This window comes from Molossus molossus, unplaced genomic scaffold, assembly GCF_014108415.1.
Source record: "Molossus molossus isolate mMolMol1 unplaced genomic scaffold, mMolMol1.p scaffold_m16_p_19, whole genome shotgun sequence".
Taxonomy (NCBI): Eukaryota; Metazoa; Chordata; class Mammalia; order Chiroptera; family Molossidae; genus Molossus; species Molossus molossus.
This window is the reverse complement of record NW_023425354.1, coordinates 51,701,204-51,724,835: the sequence shown is the minus strand read 5'-3', so window position 1 is coordinate 51,724,835 and position 23,632 is coordinate 51,701,204. Positions and strand designations below refer to the sequence as shown.

At 47.2% G+C, this 23,632-nt stretch overlaps 1 protein-coding gene across 2 annotated transcripts in view; it reads right to left on the bottom strand.

The window, feature by feature from the left end:
* DNAH9 (dynein axonemal heavy chain 9) overlaps positions 1 to 23,632 on the bottom strand; it is a 354,158-nt gene that overhangs the window by 309,017 nt on the left and 21,509 nt on the right. For both annotated transcript variants that reach the window (XM_036268293.1, XM_036268294.1), the window contains exons 7-12: positions 17,656 to 17,823; positions 15,834 to 15,950; positions 13,971 to 14,121; positions 11,342 to 11,456; positions 6,785 to 6,853; positions 5,008 to 5,134 (exon numbers count right to left, since the gene is read on the bottom strand). In XM_036268293.1, the coding sequence (XP_036124186.1) occupies positions 5,008 to 5,134; positions 6,785 to 6,853; positions 11,342 to 11,456; positions 13,971 to 14,121; positions 15,834 to 15,950; positions 17,656 to 17,823 (747 nt within the window). The remainder of the gene's footprint in view (positions 1 to 5,007; positions 5,135 to 6,784; positions 6,854 to 11,341; positions 11,457 to 13,970; positions 14,122 to 15,833; positions 15,951 to 17,655; positions 17,824 to 23,632) is intronic.

The window sequence follows — 23,632 nt, the reverse complement described above, 5'->3', positions numbered from 1 at the left end:
ATACACATAGTAAAACAGTATACTTCAACGGATAAAAATAGTTGCAGCAGATTTTTAAATATCTGCCAAATATTCCCCAAATATTCTAACATATCACTGGAAAAGTGGGCACTTCCCCCCAAAAGTGGGCAAAGGACATGAATAAGCAATTTGTAAAAGAAATGTAAACAGCCAATGAGCAATGGACAAAGTTAAAACAATGTTGCGAATAAGCAATTTGTAAAAGAAATGTAAACAGCCAATGAGCAATGGACAAAGTTAAAACAATGTTGCGATAGTACGCGTTTTCCTAGTTCGACAAGCTGGACTTACGTGGTGAAAGAAAAGAGTATCTTGCTGGCAGAAGGACTCAAGTCCAGCTTTCTGAGGGACAAATTGACAGGACACACAAAAAGCCTCCATGTGTGAGCACCTTGTAGCCCAGCAATCCCATTTCTACGTACTTATTCCAAAGAAGTAACCAAGGACAGATGCAACAATAACTAAAGATATTTATTGTAAAATTATTTATCCCATATTTTATCCCACTGTAAAATGTCAATGACACTAAGATTCATTATTTTACAACCAAGGAAGAAAGAAAAATGCAGGTTTTAAAACTACAAATGCATGCCGTTTTCAAAGCTAGAAAGTAAAATAAAAAAGAAGTGCATCCTGGCCCATGGACACAGACAATATTGTGGTGAAGGTCTGGGGAAGGGAGGGGTCTCGGTGGGGAGGGGTAAATGGGGGACATCTGTAATACTGTCAACAATAAAAAAGTGCATCCTAGAATCTATGAAATACATACTGAAAAAACTAGAAAATAATTTAAATGTCCAATAGGGTATTTAAATAAATGTTCTACATACATACATATAACTTTTCCCTATAAAATTCTTACCCTGGCCCCAAAGGGGCAGATCTCTATCATGCCTCTACAGTGACATATGTGTTGCTGTTCATCCTTCACCCCATAGCTCCTGCCACACTGCTGGAAGCTGGAAGTCAGGGGATGTTCACAACTCTTCTTTGACTTGTTTGTAGCTGTCTCCTCTGGACTCACGTTATAATGCAGGTATTTATCTCCTCTCCCCCTTTCTTCTCTCCCTTCCTTCTTCTACTTCTTTCCCTTCTATCAGCTACAAACACCAAAGAGCACCTGCTCTGTGTTGGGGCCGACAGAGTCCTTGCTCTTGGAGTCTTCGGAGGAGGGGTGGTCTCTCCCCAAAACTGTCTTGTGCTGAGGACACAATTACTACAATTATAACACTGTAGGTGGCAATCCAGAAACTCGTCTCTTCGGGCATTTAATAGCCAATACGGCTGACAGGGAATGCTGATGAAATTATTCAAATGAGTTCACTGATAGACTCATATCTTTCCAAAGTGAAGAATGGATCCTCCAACTTTCTTTGCTGACTTTTATTTCAGTCAGAATTAATGTTCCACTTAAACCTTCAGTTCTCCCCAAAGACACCAATACGCTATCAGGTCAGTTTTCAGCTTTGTCCCGCTGCAGTCCTGGAGAACGTGCCATCGAGACAGAAGTAGGTGACTGCTCTCGGCTCGGTGTGGGCAGTAGCTTTTATTTTTATTCTTCAGTGGAAGGATGTACTTCCTGATATGGGCTAACTTCCTGTCATCGTCTTCTCCAGTATGAAGCTGTCCACGGCTGCTACAGTGCACACTGGTCTCAACCCTTCTGATCATCGACAGCAGGGTTTCTCAACCTCAGGACTACTATTCTTATTTCTTTTTTTTTCCAGAGTGACTACTATTTTTTTTTTAAATCTTTATTGTTGAATGTAGAATGTATTACAGATGTTCCACATTTTTCCCCCAGTGATCCCCCCTCCTCCCCCCTCTCGCCCCCCTCCCACACTTTTGTCTGTGTCCATTGGTTATGCACATAAGTTCTTTGGTTTATTTCCCACACCCCCCCAACCACTTTCCCTTTGAGGTTTGTCAGTCTAGCAATGAAGTTGTACTTCTTAATCCCTTCACCTTTTTCACCCATTCCCCCAACCCCCCTCCCATCTGGCAACCAACAAAATGTTCTCTGTATCTATGAGAATGTTACTGTTCTACCTGTTCATTTTGTTTGTAGATTCCATTGCTGATAGATATGTATTCATTGCCATTTTGTTTGTTCATATATTTTATCTTTTTCTTCAAAAAGACCCTTCATCATTTCATATAATAATGGTTTGGTGGTGATGAACTCCTTTAACTTTTTCTTGTCTGAGAAACTCTTTATATGGCCCTCAATTCTAAATGACAGCTTTGCAGGATAGAGTAATCTTGGTTGTAAGTTCTTGCTTTTCATCGCTCTGAATATTTCTTGCCACTCCCTTCTGGCCTGCAAAGTTTCTTTTGAGAAATCAGCTGACAGCCTTATGGGAACTCCCTTGAAGGTAACTAGCTGCCTTTCTCTTGCTGCTTTTAAGATTCTCTCTTTGTCTTGAACCTTTTGCATTTTGATGATGATGTATCTTGGTGTGGGCCTCCTGGGGTTCATCTTGTTTGGGACTCTGTGCTTCCTGGACTTGTATATCTGTTTCCTTCAACAAGTTAGGAAAGTTTTCTGTCATTATTATTTCAAACAGGTTTTCAATTTCTTGTTCTCTCTCTTCTCCTTCGGGCACCCCCAAGATGCAAATGTTGGCACGCTTGAAGGTCCCAGAGGCTCCTTACACTATCCTCAATTTTTTGGATTCTTTTTTTGCTGTTCTGATTGGGCATTTTTTGCTTCCTTATATTCCAAATTGATGGTTTGCTTCTTGGATTTATGTACTCTACTATTGAATCTGTGTAAATTATTCTTTATTTCAGTTAGTGCCTCCTTCAATTCTGACTGTGCATCCATAATTTCTGACTGGTCCTTTTTTATGCTCTTGAGGCCCTCACTAAGTTCACTGAGGTTCTCACTAAGTTCATTGAGAATCCTTATAAGCAGTATTTTGAACTCAGTATCTGTTAGGTTGCTTATCTCCATTTCGCTTAGTTCTTTTCTTGGGGTTTTGTTCTGTTCTTTCATTTGGGACCTGTTTCTTTGTTTCCTCATTTTGGTTGCCTCCCTGTGTTTGTTTCTGTGTATTATTTAATGAGTGGTATGGGGCTAGCTGAGACCAGATGCTGCTCGTTTGAAAGAATTTAGGAAAAACCTGAAGCAGGATCCAAGACAGGCCAATCCTATGGTTAAGCAAGTGGCAACAGCTTGGGTGGGCTTGAAAGTTGGGTGGGGCGGGGCGGGGCCTCAGGGAGTCACCAGGGCGGGGCTACCAGTGTGAGCCAAGTTGCTGGAGACTCAGATATGGCGACTATCTGCCGCCCCAGGGAAGGGCTCACCAAAGGAACAAAGGCCTCTGACAGCACATTTGTCCTGGAGAGAGCCCCCTCTCCAGCCCTCGCTCCAGTTCCAAACAGCTCAGTTCTTCCCTGTATGTCTCTGGTGCCCCTTGAGCTGCCTCCCCTCCAAGCTTAGAGGGAGAGAGTCCGATAAGTCTGTGCGCGGGCCCTTTAAGAGGAGCTGCCTGGGGCTCCAGCCACCTCAGCTTCCCTGAGTCTCAGTTCCCGCTGGTTTTTCCAGCCAGAAGTTATGGGGATTCTCTTCCTGGCACCGGAACCCTGAGCGAGGCACCTGGTGTGGGACGGGGACCCCTCAGTCCTCAGGAAGGACCTTCCCAGCCAAGGTGTCCTCCTGATTTTTATCCGCCACACGTGGGTGTGGGACCAGCCCGTCTGCCCCTCCACCCCTCCTACCAGTCTGGATGTGGCTGCTGCTTTAATTCCGTAGTTGTAGGACTTCCATTCAGCTTGATTTCAGGTGGTTTTAATGATGGTTGTTCTGTAGTTTAGTTGTAACTTTGATGTGGTTGTGGGAGGACGGGATACCACGTTTACCTACCCGCAGTCTTGACCGGAAGTCCCCTCTTATTTCTTATTTATTTATTTATTTTGTTCATCTTCACCCCAGGGTATTTTTCCCATTGATTTTCAGAGTGAGTGGAAAGGAGAGAGGGGGCAGAGAGAGAAATACATTGATGTGAGAGAGACACATCAATTGGTTGCCTTCCACATGACCCTGACCAGGGCCAGGGATTGAACCTACTACTCAGGTATGTGTCCTTGACCAGGAATCAAACCTGAGACCTTATGGTCTGCCGGCCAACGCTCTAACCACTGAGCAAAACCGTCTAGGGTGTGCCTATTATTTTAGACAAAAACTCTTGGTTGTGGAGCACCATCTGCGCATTGCAGAAAGCTCAGCAGCGTTCCTGGTGTCTGCCCACTTAGTGCTGTTGGCGCCCAGTCCAGGTTTGACAACCAAATACGTCTCCGGGGGAAGAAATTGCCTCAGTTGAGAATCCCTAATCTAGAGCCTTATTTCCGAAGCTACTCCTTTGAGATTAATCATATGTTTTACCATAAAGATAGACTTTTGCATGTTGATAGTCTAGCTCCCAGCTGGCGTATGGGTTCTTGGGAGCAGGATCCGGGTCCCACACGTGTTTGGCCTTCCGGTCAGCAGACCTCACGTGCGGCAGGCATCAACGTAAGGCCCCGTCAGCTGTCTGGTACTAAATGTCAGTGACGCTATTATTCTCTCTCTCCAAAGATGGGTAGCAACATCTGTTTAAATGCCTTCTCTAATTCCAGATAGTGCATATTTATAATATCATTAAACGTTCTGATGAATCTTACGTGTAACTATCATTCTACTTTTATATGTAAAGTCTAGTCTAGAATAAAGCTGTTATCATATGGAAAGTTTAAAAATATTTTGCAATCTTTTCTGTTGTGCAAAATCAAAGCCAAGATATTGGCTGACCCTAGAGAAGAATGTGAAGCTTAGACGACTTAAGGAAACACGATGTCACAGGATTTATCCCAGGAAATTCAGGAGTCACATTCTTTTGAGCAGCTTTTTCATATCTTATAAAAAAGCCTTTTTGCCTTTGAAATCAGCAAAGTTAAGTGAAACTCTTCAGGAGCCCAACAGGAAATTACTGTTGCCCAACTTACCTGCGGGCTAAAGTTGACAGTAATCTGCTTCGTCTCTGGGTCTCGTTGCAGAAGTGGCTGGGAAAGGTTGTACTGTGACTTCTCTGATACTGTCTGACACCAGTCTTCATAAAGTCTTGTCTCATACCTAAGAGAAAGGGAAACAATGGCCACTTGATAAGTATTGGCAATGCTTAACTGAAGATATAGACAACATAAGTTATATTAACATATATAGGACATACATATGTATATATCTAGTCTGTCTATATATCTAAGTATCTACCTACCTACCTACCTACCTACCTATCATCTATTTCATGAACTAAAGATACTACTAGTAAAATACCTGGATACATTATTCTTTTTTCTTAATCTTCATGGAAGGATATGTTTTTATTGATTTTTAGAGAGAGAGAGAAAGAAAAACATTGATGTGAAAGAAACATCGATCAGTTGCCTCCCATACACTCCCTGACTAGGAATCAAACCAGCAACCTGGGTATGTGCGGTGAGCAGGAATCAAACCTGCCACCTTTAGGTGTATGGGATGATGCTCCAACCAACTGAGCCACGGGGCCAGGGCTGAATGCATTCTTAAGTCAGTCATTGACTCAGCCAGGCATGGCAGCTCCTGCAAGTAACTCCTTATTTCTGAAGATGGCACAGCTTCGATCAGAGGGCAGTAGAAAGGGAGGCTCTGTGTGATCTTTCGGGGTGACAAGGGAAGTTGTGATTGGTCTCAGTCAATGTTGGAAGAAGCTGTTGGGTAAGATTTGCTCTCATATGAACCTTCACAGCGCTTACAGACACCTGTCATTCAATCACTGCACACTGACTGAGCACTTACCGTGTGCTGGGCTTGGGATCAAATGAGGACTAAGCACCCCAGGGTAAGTGCAGCTAATGGTGGGACCACGGGTAGACAGAGAAGGCAGCAGGCACCTCCAGAGAGGCGTACAGGGCAGCGGGCCTCGGGGACAGGCCTGGGTGGTGAGGGTGACAAGCAGAATGCCAGTGAAGTTTCGCGGAAGAGGGGCCAGAGTGACGCTTGACTGAGTCTCAGAGAGTGAGGAGAGGTTGGCAGTGAAAGAGGAATCAGCGCTCCTGGCTCCTGGCAAAAACCACAGCTTGGCCAACGGGTGGAGGTGAGAAACCGCCTGCTGTGTGCTGGGAACACCCGAGGCTGAGGGGTGCCGGCCGAGGCTGGAGACAGAAGCAAAGGCCAGGGCGGGCCCTTCCTGTCCCGGGAAGCAGACGTGAGGACCTGAAGAGCTCTCCGTTCCGGGGGTGTAGTGACAGTATCGGATTTGGTAACAGTGTGGGCACTCGACCCTGCAACCCCAAAACTTACTGCAGCTTTAAAGCTGGACCAACTATGAACCCATGTAACATTTTCATTCTTATGCTTTCTCTGTGAAAAGAAACAGGAAACATTTTTTAAACTTATTTTTCCTTTGTGCCACATGAACTCTTGCATTCTGCTTAGTGAGCAGCTGCTGGGATTTTCCGTGGCACTGATCTCGAGGGCCATGAGGGCTGCCCCACTCCAGCTCTGCCGAGCTCATGCTCCCAACAACAGGTCCCTGGAAAAGTGTCTGTTTCCAGACCGGAGCTGCATTCCCAGAGACCCTGTGTGTGTGACCCAGAAGCACTGTGCTCGCAGATAATGTGGCTATAACATAAAACACAGAGTAACACTTCCCTGCCACTGAGGAGTCTGCTCCAACACAGAACTGCAAAGGGCACTGTGGGGCCATGCAATCTGCAGAACAACCCAATCCCAGAAGCTGCTTACTTTTCCAGCAATGAGAGCGTATCTTCATATTTTTGGATCATTCGCTTTCCTTCGGCAGACTCCATGCAACTATCCATACAAAAGAGAAGAAAAGTGGCATCAAATTAGAAGTCAAAATAATGATCGGATTAACAAACTGCAGCCTATAAAGAAGCGGTTGAAGAGCTAGCTTCCTGGGCTGGTTTCCAAATGCCCCTGAAGGAGCCGGCCTTCTGCTTCCTGAACATCCGCCACCGGCCACTAGAGGGCACCTGCACTTCCTGAAATGCAGGCAGCCCACAGTGACAGGGACAGCGGGACCTTTCCCACGTGGCTCCGCAGACCCTTCACCCTAATCCAGCCAGTCAAGCGCAGGTAAATTAAGTCCTTCAAAAACCTGAATAAAAGGTAAATTGAGACACACACACACAAATTTTGGTGCCATAGTTTTTATATATATGAAAAAAACTATGTATGACTTTATACATTGTAACAAAAACTATATAACAATGTTTACACACACACACAGGGTTGTTTTTTCCCTTCTCTGAAATCCATCTAGGACATATTAGAAAGCCTGATGCTCTTTGACATGTTTTTTACATGAAGTTCCCACCCACATCTCCCGCCCCTCGATGTGTGCACATACGCGGGCCACACATCACATACACGCGCGCCCACACGCCCAGACACACTCAGAGGCGCCCACGGGAGCGACGCAGACCGCAGGGGACCGTGAGCAGAGCCCTCGCCCCTGCTCCTGTTTGACACTTTGTAGCACAGAATGAGAGCCCAGGGCCTGGGAAACGCGGGCCAAACATCTACACTCTTCAGAAACCTGCGCGCTGTGTGGGAGGGTCCCTTTCCGTTTGTTCTGACAGCGAAAGGAGGCAGCTTATTGCAAAGATCCTTTAAAACCCGTTTGCTCTTTAAACCAACACAGGGTTTCTGCACAAATCCCCTGAGCTTCCAGCTAAGCCCTCGCGCCCGCAGAGGAAGCTCGGGATTTCCAGCCGCTCAGTCCCCTTGTGTGGCCAATAAGCAGGCGCCTCTAAGGAGCCAGAAGTGGGACCGGCTTCCCACCAGGCGCGGGCTCACGCCCAGCCCTCCCCCCACCGGCCGTGGGATTTCCGCGAGCCTCGCAACCCCGGCGCCAGTTTCACATCCGGACAAGAAGGAGGCTGGAAGGGACAAAGACAATAATGTTGGGGAAAATCGAAGGCAGCAGGCAAAAAGGAAGACTAAACATGGGATGGACCGACTCCGTAATGAAGCCACAGGCTGAGTCTGCAGGAGCTGAGCAGAGCGAGTGAGCACGAACATTGCCGGCGTCCCCCACGCACAGGGTCTCCAGGCCAGTGACACGCACAGGAGAGAGCGCTTTCCCACACGGGCCTGTGACACTCATCTAGAAGCTTTGAGAAGTCACAGGAATAAGCCATGAAACTCCCTGCAGATTCTATTTCATTTCATGGTGAGGAATCCAAAACATTTTTAATAACCAATAAATAGACATTATAGGGCACGATGCAAATTTGAATTCATTTTGCAAACCACTGGAAAGTTCCATGGGAAACTGTAGAGGACACAGTGGGTTGCCATTCGGACCCCCTGTCAGGACCAGGCCCTCCTGCCCTCCCCATCCCTTAAACTACCTCCAGCCAGGAGTGAAGGAAGGCTGCCTCCCTCGCTGGGAACAGCCTCAGCCAGAGAGAGCCACCTCACCTCCCAAGGTCATGCACCGCCAAGGTCATGCACCTCACCCAGTGCCTACATCCACCAAGTAGCTCATGCAAGTCCAGTAACCCTGCAGGGCCAGAATTCCCCCAGGATCAGCTGAGGCCTCCTTGCAACTAAACCACTGCTCAGTTCTCCCTTTGTCCATCCCGGTCCCCACTCCTTCACAGGTGCTCTTCCCAGGAGCATCCCTGTGAATTCCTGCACATGCCTCAGCCTGCTCCCAGGAAACGGGGTCCCTGACAGCTACTGCAGTGCAGTCCTGGAAGTGGTCTTTCCACCCCATTCACGTATCTTCTCCCTCCCACCTTGGGGGACACGTGTGGGAAGATAAGGGCTCAGCTTACTCTGGGCCAAACTCTGGGTTTGGAGCTAGGAGACTCAGACCTCCAGGTCTTTCCTAGCTCTCTCTAGGACTTCGGGCATGCCGCCTCGTTTCGGCTTGCCTCCGTTTTTTCATCTGTAAAATAAAGAGCTTGCTCAGACCAGAGCAGGGGCTGCACAGCCATCACCCACTAGGCAGACCTGACCCACAGGTGCGTATGTTTGATCTGGGAGGAGTTTAAGAAAAACGAAATACTTGTTCAGTTTTAAAGTTAGGCATTTCACAGAAAATCTAGGTTTTCAGCTTCTCTGTAACAGTCAGGAGAGTTCCCACATTGTCTGCTTTTCCGCTCGGCAGCACCGGGTGCTGTGTGGAGGCTCCCTGCAGACCCCATGCGGCTGCTGCGTCGTCTTCCTTGCCTCTGAAAGTGTTTAATCTTTTTAATTTTTTCCAGTTGTATTGAGATGCAATTGACAACAGCACTGTTTAAGTCTAAGGTGTACAGCACAGCGACTTCCACACACTGTGAAATGATTACTGCAATCAGTTGAGTTAACATCCATCATCTCATATAGATAAAAAAAAAGAGAGCGAGAAAGAATTGTGTTTTTTTTTCCCCCTTGCGATGAGAACTTCTGGATCTGCTTACTTAACAGCTTTCAAATATACCACACAGCACTGCTAGCTACAGCCACCATGCTGTACACTACTCTCCAGCCTTTCTTATCCCATGACAAGTTTGTGCCTTCTGAAAACCTTCACCCATTTCTCCACCCTCCACTCGTGCCTCTGATAGCCAGACAGTCATAAATATTATCTCTTTTTCTTGATTTTTTTTTCAGATTCTACGTATAAGTGAGATCATCCAGTATTTGTCTTTGACTTATTTCATTTAGTAGAATGGCTTTAAGTTCCATCCATGTTGCAAAAAGCTGGATTTCCTTCTTTATGGCCGAATAATATTCCATTATTTTGTTTATGCCACATTTTGTTTATCCCTCCATCCCCCAGTGAACACTGAGTTTGTTTCCATGTCTTGGCTATTATAAAAAATGCTGCAGTGAACATGGGGGTGCAGATATCTTTTCATCATTACGCTTTCATTTCTTTGGATATACACCCAGAAGTGGAATTGCTGGGATCATACAGTCATTCTATTTTTAATTCTTTGAGTAACCTCCATGCTGTTTTCCATGGTGACTGCACCAATTTACAATCCCACCAACAGCGCACGGTACCTTATCTCCACATCCTTGTCATTTCTTGTCTTTTTGCTTTTGGCCATTCTCACAGGTGGGCCGTGCTCTCTTGTGTGGTTTAGATTGGCATCTCCCTCGTGATTAGTGATGGTGAGCACCTTCCCCTGTCTGAAAGCATTCAGTCTTGCCATCCTTAGAGGCTCTCTAAGGCCCTTTACCGCTCAAAAATAGCTGCGATGCCAATGCCCAGACCTCAGTTCCTTTGTTTCGGTTGTGTTTGCCAAACCCAAGTGCTTTCAACAAGACCAGTCCTTAGGTAGAGGGGTCAGAGAAAGACTGCCCCCCCGCCCCCAGGCCGCATCCTGAACACGATGTCACAAACAGCTTCCCTCACTTCCAGCAGCCAAGATGCTTCTAACCAGCTCGGCTTCCAGAATTAGCTGTGAAGCAGGCCGGTGGTCCCACACCTGGCCACCCTGTGTGTCAGACTCACAGGTACCACCCGGCCCCAAGACCAGATTCAGTCGCCCAGAGGTGAGCCGGGAATCTGCCTTCTCACAAGCACCCGGCGCTCTCACACCACGCTTTAGGACACTCTGGGCTCCTTCTCTTTCGGTGGCCTCAGTAGCAAAGAGACATGGTGTCCGAGGGAGACGCGTGGGAGAACTCCATAGACCTTGACAACCCTGACTCCTTGTCCTCCAGAAACGAATCTCGTGGAGCAGGAGTCAGCCTCACGTCCATCAAGCCTCATTTAACACCAAGGGGCCCAGTGGTCAGCTCAAATGTATGTCTTGTCACTGCTCGGCCGATATATCTGGTCGTTATGGACGGAATGTTGGTATTCCCTCCCCCAAATTCACGCTGAAGCTGACTTCCCCAACACAGTGGCATTAGGAGGTGGGACCTTCCGGTGATCAGGTCACGAGAGTAGAGCCCTCACGTGTGGGATTAGTGCCGCAGAAGAACAGAGCACAGAGCTCCCTGGGTCCTCTGCCACGTGACAACACAGCGAGAAGACGGCTGTGACACACAGAGGGGCCCTCACCGGACACCAAGTCTGCCGGCACCTTGACCTCGGACGTCCAGCCTCCAGAACTGTGAGAAATGAATGGCCGTTGTCTATAAGCCACCCGGTCTATGGTGTTCTCTCATAGTGCCCGAATGCACTGAGACGCTGCTCAGTTGCTGAAAATGGAAAGAAATAAGGATGGATTTCACGCCTTAGGTAAGCGCATTGCACCTTCTGTAACAGTCAAAATCCAGAGCAGGAGGAGAGGCCCAAAACACGCCCCTTCTCGGGGGGGAGGTACTCACGGATGTGCGATGCGCCCGAAGCGGACGAAGGGACCCTGGATGCGCTGCCTCAGCTCCTGAGCCCAGCGAAGACCGCCGGCCACACAGGGCATGTTCTTGTGCACCGGCGAGAACCCTGCGGGCACAGCACAGCCAGGCTGAGCAAGGGCCCAGCGCCCAGCCCGGAACGCCTCCCGCCAGCTCGCCCACGTCCCCTCATCTGCCTCCACACGCAGTCACCCTGAGCTCACATGGAGAGGGAGCTCCTGGGAGCCCCCTGAGTCCTGCTAAGGAGTGAGGAACAGTGACCTTGGGGAGGGCATCGAACAAAGTCAGAGGACAGGGTGCCGGCCCAGCTCTGCCACTCACTGGCTTTCCCACCTCACATCGGTGATTTCCGCCTGGCTGCACACCTGCATCACTTTGGGGGGGGGGGTCTCTGAAGAACACTGATGCCTGGCCCTGCCCTCACCATTCTGATTTCATTGGTCTGGGTGGGACTTGGTCGTTTGCATTTTATAAAAGCTTTCAATTCTAATGGCAGTCAGGGTTGAGAAACTGCCTTAATAGACAATGTGATCTCTCTGGGCCTCAGGTTTTCCATCTGTAAAATGGCTGAGGTGAGGATTCAATAAGATTATGCATGAGGCTGGCCGTGTGGGTTATGAAGTGCTTGAGCAGAGTTAGAAAAGACTAGATTTTCTTACTTTAGTCCACACAGTGTGTTGGTTTCCTTATAATGAGTCCTCAAGATTTCACAATTATGAAATTTTATTTTTAAGAAGTCAGTTTCCAGCTTCCTTGGTAAAACTGGAAGATCTGGTGAAAACCAGCCGACACGTCCGCCAGCCGCCGGGGCTGCCTTGCGGTCCCTCCCTCTGCCTGTCGCGGACACCACCACTTCCCGATGCCCTACGGGCCTGTGGTGCACAGAATCCTCGGACCCTCACCCTTCACCATCTTCTCCTCTTTCAGGGTGGGTGGGAGCTGCAAACGTGATAAATATACTCCTGTGATGCCACGTGACACGCCCACAGGCGCTGATCCTGGGGGCTGACTCAGTGAGGTGAGCCGTTTACAGCAGATTGCTTTCTCTGGCTGGTGGCAGAGGGGAAGAAAGGGACTTGAAGGACGGGGGGATCCAGTGTGTCATCACTGGCTTGATGACAGAGGCCACTACACCGCCTTCCCACACGGCCGGGAGTGGGCGTGGCCTCCGGCTGACAGCCAGCAGGAAAGAGAGACCTCAGTCCTGTAGTTACGGGGAACTGCATTCTACCAACAAAAATGCCCTCAGAAGTGAATTTTGCCCCCAGAGCCTCCCGATGAGAAGTGAGCCCAGCCGACATCTCGAGTGGAGAATCCAGGCACCCCAAGCTGGGCTGCGGACCTCAGAACTGTGGGCTCACAGACGGGTGTTGCGTAAGCCTCTAGGCGCTCACTTGATACGCGGCGGTAGAACACTAGCTAATGTGGCCCCTAAGGTGTCTGATTTTCCAATTCCGTACCTAACTGGATGTCATGAGGGTGGTCCCACGGAAAGTCGAGGCCAACAGATTTTCTGGGCATGACGTCCTAAGTGGATGCCATTCTAAATGACCTCAGTATGAAACCTGTTATACGGTGGCCCCGCTACTCGATGATTTTAAAACATTGGGAAATTTTCTGTTCTCTGAATATTGGATTCCAGATACCTTAGTATGGCACTCAGAGCACTTCCCAGTCTTGCCCCGGACTTTGTGGCTGACCGAATCTCCCTGGCTACACTTTGTTTGGCTACGGGCAGGCCCAACGGCCACCTACCGCATACTCTCCTCTTTTCGTTGGAACTCTTGGCTTCTTCTCCCTGGCTGTCCATCTCCCACTTTTCAGGGCTCAGCTCAACATCACTTGCTCCATACACTCTCCCTGGCATATCCCAGCCACAGTTTATCTTGTTTTGTTACAGTTCTTTATAACTCAGGTCAGGGACTACTTATGTCCTACCGTGTAACTCTGTTCCTACCTGGTATGTTCCTTAAAGAACCACCTTTTAGTATAAATTAGTTTACCCCTTACCCTGGCCTGCCTCTGCATAGTGTGCCCCAAAATGTGTCCGGCATATAGCAAAGACTCAAGACATGTTTGTAAGGCTGCTCTGAACCTGTGTTTGACTTTCACACAGATAAGACAGGGCGGCTAAGAATTGCAATAAAAACGAAGTTATCACACTGGGGTTGGCACCGCCCTGTGTCAGGCTCCTGCTGGTCCCTTCCCTGAGAAGCATGGTTGCTATGGCACTGGAAGGATCAGGAAAGAGAAAAAAAAAATCCGTTGTGGCAATGAGGTATGTTGAAGATTAATCAGTGCTGCAACACTGATCAAGGGTCAACCCATCTATTACGCAAAGGTCTGCGCTGCCCAGAGGCAGTCTGACTGCCTCCACTGCTCTGGGCCGTCCTGCCACTCAGCCCAGACACGGGGAAATGCACAGTTCAGTGAGCTCTACAATCAGCTAGCGTGGTCTGGATTATCAAGCAAGAAGATTGTCCTTGCTTTCCTTGGAGAACATCATAGACCCATAGCAGACATCCAACAAAGCCAAGAGGGTTGCGTTTCACTCCCCTTGGTAGGAGAACCCCCCCATCAAATCCCCTCACAACCAGCCTACCAAGTTCTGCCTCCTCCTGGACATGCTGATCATAGAGTATCCTCACTGTGTCCAGGTCTTTGTGGAACATCTGGATGAGCACCAGGTACTTATCAGATGCATCTTGTGCTATCAGTGGTCTTTCCAGGAGGTTACCTGCTATGTCCAGCAGCTGCAGAAGAAGTAGAGAAAGAAGGGGAACGAGTCACAGACGCCATATTCCTGAGGCTGCACCAATCTTGTTTCCTCGACTTTCTTTCATGTCTATCATTAGAAGGTCAAACAATCGTTACTGTGCAACTGGATCAGCAGTGATTAACAGGTGGATATTCATAGTCTGCCCCTGATCCCCTCTGCTTCTAAAGAAGAAGGGTTCCTGTCTGCTAAATTACCACCTGGACTCTTGTGGGATATAAGACTCTGGAAAAAGGGTAAAACAAAGAGAAAACTGAAAGTTGTCAGAAAGGTTAAGCTGATCTATATTAAAAAGACCATTAAATAAAAGACCTCAAACAGAGAAGGAGGGCAAAGATGGAGAAGAAAAAAATAATAAGATAAGTAGGCTAGATGTTGGAGAGAATTTGGAAGGCTAAAATTTGAAAGTGGGAGTGAGAAAAAGTTTCAGAGAGAACTAATTTCTGGAATCAGTTCAAATGCTTGGAGAGAGAAATCCAAATAGTCTTTCTATGTAAGTTATGGAATGCCAGGTATTAATTAGAGGTCATATATATATATATTGAATAGCATGGATCCCAGTCTATGTTCCAGTCTATGACTAGAAACTTAACTACTTCTCAAGGAAGTCTATTCCATCTTTATTTATTTATTTGTTTATTTATTTATTTTTAATCTTCACCTGAGGATATTTTTTCATTTATCTTTAGATAGAGCGGGACATGGTGAAAGACAGACAGAGAGAGAGAGAGAAACATCAATTGGTTGCCTCCCACACAACCCCAACCAGGGCAGGGGACTGAACCGCAACCCAGGTACGTGCCCTTGACTGGAATCAAACCTGTGACTCTTTGGTCCACAGGCTGATGATCTAAACTCTGAGCCAAACCGGCCAGGGCTCATTCCATCTTTATTTTTTTATTGTTTACATTTTGGTATGTGCCCCTAGCGAAAACCAAACCCAGGACTCTCTGGGCCAACGTTCTAACCGCTGAGTCAAACTGGCCAGGGCCATCTTTAAATAGCTTTGATAGAAATGTCTTTCCTCTATTGAGCAAAAATCCATCTCCTTGTAATTTCGACTCATTAATTCTGGTTCTAATTCTGAAGGCTGTACAGATTAAGTCTGTTCATAGTTTATAAAAGATCTGTCATGTTCTACTATGTCTTCATGTCTCACGACTCAGAATTCTCAGTTGTGTAGCCCGTTAGCTACTCGTCATCCTAAACCTTCTCCATTTGGTACCATCTAATCTGGGCAACACAGGGCAAGGGCATAAGTCTTCTTGTACTTGAATGCTCTAACCCATGCTGGTACGTGGTATGCCTTAGCTTGAGTCAACCCAACAGCAGTGGTTAAATGGCCATGGCACTGCAGAACCGTGGACTCAGGGTGGTGACTACAGTGGAACTCTTCACTTTTAGTGGATACCCTACTGATAAGATCCAAGGAGAAAATTCCAGAAGAAACTCTTTTGAAATGTATTTTTACATCATTATGTTCTCAGAAAGCAGTAGCAACCGACCTGAGAAACCCAATTCTGCAGACTTCCTTACCCTAGGACACTCACAATACCTCTCTATTAGACTAATACGAATGATTAATACCTGCAGGAACAAAACCATTGGAAGAGTATCCCTACCCTCCTCTGATGGGTTGGGGGGAGAATCCAGCATGGGGTGGGGGGCTTGCACCCTACTTGTACGAACCTTAAAGGCGTGCTCCAAGTCAGGTGCACTGTCAAAGGCTTGAATAAAGATAGTCCCCAGTCTTCGGTCAAAATCCTCTACTCTCTGGTTAAATTTAGAGACAGCATTTTCAAACTCCTGAAAAGAAATCACATAGATGTAGAAACACATGATTTTGCCGAAGGCAGTTCCACTATGCTCTTTACTACTAAGCTTTGCCCTTGCGTCAGTTATACCAAGGGTTTATTTTCATTTTCCAAAATTCACCTTGGCATGACTTAATTTTTACCCATGTAGAGAGTCACCCCCATTACTGCAGCGTTTTTTTCCTAGACAGAATGGTAGAATGAGTCAGATTGTGAGGTTGGCACCCTTTCACTCTGTCTCTGTGCCCCCTCTCCCTCCCTCTGAAGCCCCTACTCTGTTACCCACAGTGCCAGCTCATGCCACACCAAAAGCCACCTCAACAGTCACAGCCCCAGTAGTGGGCTACTCCATCATGCTGGGCTACTCCATCATGCTGGGCTACTCCATTATGCTGGGCTACTCCATCATGCCTCCTGTTTTCCTTCCTCTCCCCCGTTTAAATCCTATTTTCCCAGTGTAACCAAATTAATCTAGCCATAAGGAGGAAAGTAAGCTAATTAAACTAATACACACTGTTTCTTTCAGTATACTTTAATTGGTTAAGACAACACCTAGCCGTTGTTCCTAAGGCTGCCAAATTTAGCGGCTGAAAATGTAGAATATGCATTTCAATTTAAACTTCAGCTGAACAATGAATTTAGTATTAGTATATGCCCCAATTAATATATTTTATCTGGCAGATTTGTTAAATCTCTAATTTGTGGACTTATTATTTGTTATTACTTTATAATAATAATTCATATTCATATTAAAAGACAAAGTAATGTAGAAAAATAGTATAGTTCTACTTCCCAAACCCAACCATATTCACATGGTTATTATTATGGTATGTTTCCCTACACATAGGATTTTGTTTAATTTCTTTAGCATTTGTTTTGTTTTAGAAAATACATGGTTGTCTTCAGAAGAGCCTATAGGGGCAATTCACAAAAAGAGTTAAAGTAATAACAATGATTGCTTTGTAGTACACTTCTTTGTCAATCCTGCTTTTGACTGGTAGAATGTTTAGAAAGCAACATTTCCCTGGGTTTGCTAAGGTCTCCCACGACATCTGAAGGTGCTCAGAGCAGATTTCTCCTCTAATTTTTTTTTTCCTTTTCACTCATTTACTCTAAAAATTCCTTCTCCAGTAATCAGCCATTCCCTCTCAGGGAACTCTGTTCCCTGTTTCTGTCTTGCCCCCTTCCTTCCTTTTGTCTCCTGTGGGCTTGCACTCACCGATCTCAGCTTTCCTGGGCTGGGTAAGACTTGGGCTCTGTGTCCCAATCACGAAAGTGCGCGTCTGGCCTTTCCCTCATCCCTGAGTGCTCCCTTGGAAACCGGAGTCAAATCAGAGAAACGAGGTTTCTCTTGGCGCCCACCCGCCCCAAGGCGCCAGCCCGGCTCTGCCCAGGTGCGCCTGGTCTTCATGCAGCAGTCGCTGCTCAAAGCCCCCGGGAGCCGCAGGAGGCCACGCCCCCACCATCATCCCTATGTATCTTGGCATCATGCCATCAGTCTGGAGCAATCAGCAGTTGAAAAAGGCCCTCTCTGTCCCTCCTCCTGACACAAAGAATAATTCGCAGGGGGACTCCCTTCAGAAAACCACTGGGACCACAGAGCAGAAGGAAACAGGGAAAATGTAAGTAAACACCAGACCCTACAGGCTGGAGGCAGCAGAGAAAGAGAGAAGGTGTGAGTTGGCCTTCCAGCCTACCATGCTTTGGAGATCCAGGCAGTCAAAGGAGGACTCTGAGAAGACCCTGTACATCTCCTGAAACTCGTGGTGCACTTGCTGGACCTGCTGACTCAGGGCATTCCCTCGGACGCCACTGAACTCGAGCTTCTCCAGCGTGCGAAAGTCCAAGGTCGTCCTCAGAAGGTCCTGCAGGGACAATGCACAGGCGTTGAAATGATGATGACGATGATGACAACAGCGGATACACTCACGTGAGTCTGGGAAGAGCTGGACGGCATGTGGGGGTGGCGGTTGCTTAGGAAAATGTGCAGCCTGGCTTGTGTTGCAACCTGATTACTCGGTTGGGTTGGTATAAATAACTCTTGATTAAACTCGAAAACAAAGCAAAGAGAAAGTACAGATAAAATTCACACGCGCACAAAGATCAACTTTATGCTTCAACCTGTGTTTTCTAATAAATAATAACATATAATAATAACATTATTTACATGATTGGTGGTTTTACTCCCAATTTTTTTTTTTTTTTATCCTTACCCGAGGATATTTTTCCATTTTTTGTACAGATAGAGTGGGAGGGAGAGAGAGGAAGGGAGAGAGAGAGAGAAACATCGACGTGAAGGGACACATCGAGTGGCTGCCACCCGCACGACCAACTAGGGCCGGGGACAAACTGCAACCGAGGTACGTGCCCTTAGCGGGAACCGAACCCGGGTCTCTCCGGACCGCAGGCCGACGCTCTAACCGCTGAGCCAAACTGGCCAGGGCACAATTTTTTTTTTTAAATCAATTTTCAATGGGCCAGGTTATCTGGTTCCCAAATGACAGCTATCTCAGGGGACATCGACAGGAAAGCAGATTGTCCCAAGGGTCCCGAGGACAAGATCAGAGGGACACCGACAGTCTCAGCACCCGCGGCCAAGAAAACAAATCTGTGGGTGCCAAACACACGCGACACGCTGCACCGTGCAGCCGCTATGTTACAGTGAGTCGCTCGACGTCTGTGTGTCGGGTTTCTTCCTAATAACAGTGAGAAGTAAATGAGTCAGAGGGGGCCTAGGATGGACCAATGTCCCTACTGTCACTGTTGTTGATACGGCAGTGTCCCAGCCGTGCTTAGAATTAAGTGACGGGTGGACAATGCAACCTTGGGGAGGAGCCCCTCCTAGGCCCATGGAAGCCATTTCACCTCGGACAGGACAGGAGCCTCCCGAACACAACTAACATGACAGACTATATGCTGATCTCTCCTGGATACTGGTCTGAAATCGCAAAACCTCCAAACCAAGACATTCTTCCCATCACAACTTCCTATCTGTGCGCCTACCTGTTCAACAGGAAAGAGGGAGAAACAGGTGCCTTTGTGTGACTTTGGCAAACATTTGGTGTGGATCCCTGAGAGGGGGCCTCCTACCCTGAAGGAGTGTGAGAAGCAAGAAGAGGGAACACGATGTTGTGTCGCTGAAAACCCAGCAGGGCCTGCTTCCCCTGCAGGAAACTCCCGCTGCCAAAGGCCACTGCTATGGGTCGACCCCTCGGACCAGCAGAAGGCTGCCGGACTCCTTGCTCGTGCCGGGACACCCACCCAGCAGTGTAACAGAGGCACTGGGAGGAGGTGAGAAGTCTGACTTTCTCCACGTTGCCAGGAGGGTGCGTGTGCAGCCTCGGGCAGTCACCTGACGACCCCTGGGCGCTCGTCTGTGTTCAGGCATGCTGTCAGCCAGCAGCTGACGCGGGAGAGGAGCAAAGGGGAGAGAGCCAAGGAAGGAAAGACACGCCCCTGAAGCGGGGGTCTTGCCACCGAAAGTGGGAAGTGGGGCAGTCTTTATTTTAAAATACCTTTAACTTGATACACTGGGAGGAAGACAAAAATGAATTAGACTTAAATGAAATCGACTTAAATGTTAAGTAAATGTCAGTGCTACAGGAGAAACGTATTTGTGCTGTGGAATGTCACTTGGGTACCCATTTTTCATAATTCTGTGGATGTCAATTTCAATATTTAGGAAATACTCTCGAACCATTTTAAAAGACTGATGCATCTTGATATGTTTGATTGCATCAGAAAACTAGATTATAATTTTGTAACAGTATTTTATTTCTCAGGGCTACTTGAAGCATGGTCTTGGGTGGTCACTAAGGTGTTTCATCTCCAATCGAACAGGTAAATCATAGGCATCAGGTAAATATTTATTTAATCGTTCTACTTTCTGGAAAAAACTCTGGTCACCAATAACCATGGATATTTACATTGAATTATTTAATGTAACAGACACACAATGGGCAACACATTTATTTGGGGTTCAGTTCAAAGTCTTAGACCTATTCTTACTTCCCTATTGAAAGAGTCCCCGATTTCCACTCTACCCGCCCCCTGCTCTCTCCCCCTGACCCATCACAAGCTTCCTTCAGAGCTTCTATCACCCTCCGGAATAATACACTGCGTGGCATTACATTATATCACTGTTTTATTTTCTGTCCATCTTTCTCAGTAGGTTGTCAACACCCCGGAGGTACCCCTGTATCTTCAGTCACTGGAAATAGCCCAGATGTTCAGAAATATTTGTTAAATGAATGAATATATGATCTTTGACCTTTGACTTATCTACAGCACATCCAGGAGAAGGGGACAGGGTGGTGGGGAATCTAAGAAATATGGACTCAGGAGCAACTGAGGAAATTAGGCATGTAAAGAGAACCGCAAAGCAAGGCTGAGCTGTGTCTTTCAATGTTCGCAGGGCCTCGGTCAGGTGCCTGGGGAGCCTGTGTGGTCCTGGGGGCAGATCGAAGGCACAGGAGCACACCCCACCGGTTTGGCTCAACTGGCAGGTTGAACTTATAAAATCTCTTATATTTTATCTACCCAAAAGGGCAATTTTGTGTGGTTTCACTTAATACAACAAAACCACCTCCTGTTTAGAAATGTCCTACTATAGAGTGGGCTACCAAGAGAGGGAGTGAGCTCTCCATCTCCGGGTGGGCTTTAGAAGTTTGACATCAGAGTATTGTAGAGAAGTTTCCTGAACCTGGTGGGGAAATTGTCTCGCACGCATAGAAAGACATTTATCCTATTGACTGTGGCTATATCTTTGATTCTTAAACTATTTATATGTGGCTCTTCTCATCGTTTATTTAAAGGTCCCACAAAACAGATAAAAGGTATTAAGGGTGGGGAACGTCCAGCCCATGAAATCAATACCAGCTGACATCACACGCCTCACCAAATGAGCCTGACCGAATATAGCAGGCTAATTTTTTAGTTGATGATTTTGTATGGGCTGTGAATGATGTTATAAATATCCAAACGGCCCTTGGCAGAACAAAGGTTCCCACCCCTGCGAGAAGTTTAAAGGATGCATTTTAAATACTCATTTCAATTCACCACAGTAGGAAACACGTGCAGTTCTTTATTCTGTATACAGGCTGAAAGTGTCAAGTTCAGGGCGAAAAGCCTGGGGCAGGGCCAAAAACACTGGGTTCATGTAGCCCGCTCGGTCATTCACTAGCTGGGTACCTTGGAGCAAGACACTCAACTTTTCCAAGCCTCACGTCCCTGGCCTACAAGTGAGCTTGCTGATACCAGACTTGCCCTGGGGTTGCCGAGTCACATGGACCGTGCCTTGGTCGGACTTGAATAAAGGGGAGCCACTGTAATGAATTACCATCACCCTGATGTCTTCGATCAGGCTGGTGGATAAGAGACGTGTACTGACTGCTAGACGGGTGCTGCTTTCCAGGTACGCAGAGAGCAAGGAGTCCCAGGCAGCTGACTGGGTCCTGCTTTTATGAAAACCTGTGCAACTTTGAATGGAGTGGTAAGAGAGGCTTCCACGTGTGCTCTGGCCCCCGGGGTGGAGAACCAACCTCGGGGACAGCGGCAAGCCCCGCAAACACAAGCCCGTACTTGAAGGAGTGGTCACACCCTCTATCTTAAAAGAAATGTCTTCAGAATTCATTAAGGACGAGCACAAAGCAGACATTCACAGATGAAAATCTCAAAAGGTCATTGGGAAAAAGACTGTTTTCTTTACCTGATGACAGCGGCCGACCTTCTGCAGCTAATGGTCTCCTACGTGACCGCGTGCCCAGGCAGGGATGAAAGGGAAGCCTACTCAATTAGGCCGTGTGCAAGGAGGCGGCAGAGGGACTGGAGATGGCAGAAAGAGCAAGGCAAACGCGCGTGTATTAGGTCAGCTTATTACCTCTCTTCCTGCTAATCACCTCGCAGAGAGCCTCAGCAGGAAATCATTCTGCCTCCGGTGAATCACAGCTTTACAGGCATTTCATAATGAAATAAATGAGGGCTCCCTCCCAGCCCCAACTCACTGTGCCGTTTGAGGGGAGAGTCTGCAGCATCTATAATCTAATGGCACAAAAGTGAACTCTGTTTGGGAGTGTGTGTGTGCAGTGCGGGGTATGTATATGAGGGTGTGCATATAGTTTGTTTGGGGTGTGGGGGGATATGTGTGAGTCATGTGTATTGTGTGTGGGGTGTGTGTGTGATGTGTGTGGATGTTGTATGTGGATGTGCACTGTATGTATGTTGTGTGATGCTAATGTGTGTGTGATGTGTGGTGTTTGTGTGCAGTGTGTCTGTGCTGTGTCTACTGTGCATGTACATGTGCTGTGTGTGTGCAGCGTATACATGTGCAGTGCATGTGTGGTGTGTGCAGTGTGTGTATTGTATGTGTGTGTGCAGTGTACTGTATGTGTGTACAGTGTGTGTAGTGTATGTGCAATGTGTATACTGTATTCATGTGTGTGCCATGCGTGTGTACTGTATGTGTGTACAGTGTGTGTGTGGTGTAGATGCAGTGTGTGTATTGTATGTATTGTATATGTGTGTGCCATATGTGCAGTGTGTGTACTGTATGTGCATAAAATGTATGTATGTGGTGTATGTGCAGTGTGTATACTGTATGTGTGTACAGTGTGTATATGTGTGGTATGTGGTGTGTGAGCTGGGGTATCTAACAGGAAGATAGGGTGAGGGAAGGAATTAAGAGGCAGCTGAAAGACTCCTTTCCTCTTCAATTTTTGACTGTTTATTCAAATTGGAAAAGTTTTATATTCTTTTGGGATTTCTTTAGTAAGTTATATAGTCAAATAGACTGCTTTCACAGAATGTGAATTACAGTTTCACCCAAATGACGTATTTAGAAAAATGACCTAGCAAGCATGCGGTAAAAACAGAGTGTGCAAAGGCAGAATAAACCACAGAACCACTTTGGGACCATCAAAATAAAGGGAGGAGGAAAGCAGACTTCTAGAACCCCCTGGGAGATATCTGAGTTTGATAAAAAGGCGACACTTGTAATCACATGCCCTGGGTACCCATATGCCCCTGGCATCCCAGCTAAACCTCCCTGAGCTGTGTGACGATGGGCAGGTGAAAGGCTGTGCCATGCTTAACTGTGCTCACGTCTCACACCGAGGGTGCTGATGCCTCGCTCTTATGATGCCTGGAAGGGGCAGGCTCTGGCATGAGCTGGGCTTCTGGAACATGTTAGCTCTTTATTTTTCTCTTCTTCCTTTCCCTGCTCAAGGGTTAGCTCTCTAGGAGACGAGCTTGTCGTGGTGGTGAGGAGGAGGAGGACGGTGGTACCCTAGAAAGCAATTGCTCCATATGCTGTAGACCTGCTGAAAACTGCTCAGCGATATGCCCCCACCCCGCTCGCCCTCCCTCAGTTCACAGGCACCCAGAGGCGAAGAGTCGATCTGCACAGTGAAACTTTCTTGTGCAAAGAAAAGCAACACAAATCGGGGGTGGGGGGGGCGGTATGAGGGAGCAATGGAGAGTGAAAACCAGCCCTTTACAGCATAACCCTGGATGTGAGCATGTAGAAGGATAAGTTCACTGATGTCATTTTATTAACCTAGCTTTGTGTATTCATTAATTGCAGCTCCCATGTTCTCAGTGGTCACAGCCTGTATTAGAACAGCAAGATGAGTAAGGCTAGGTTCATGCTAATTCTTGCTGGAGAGAAAAGCAGATTAA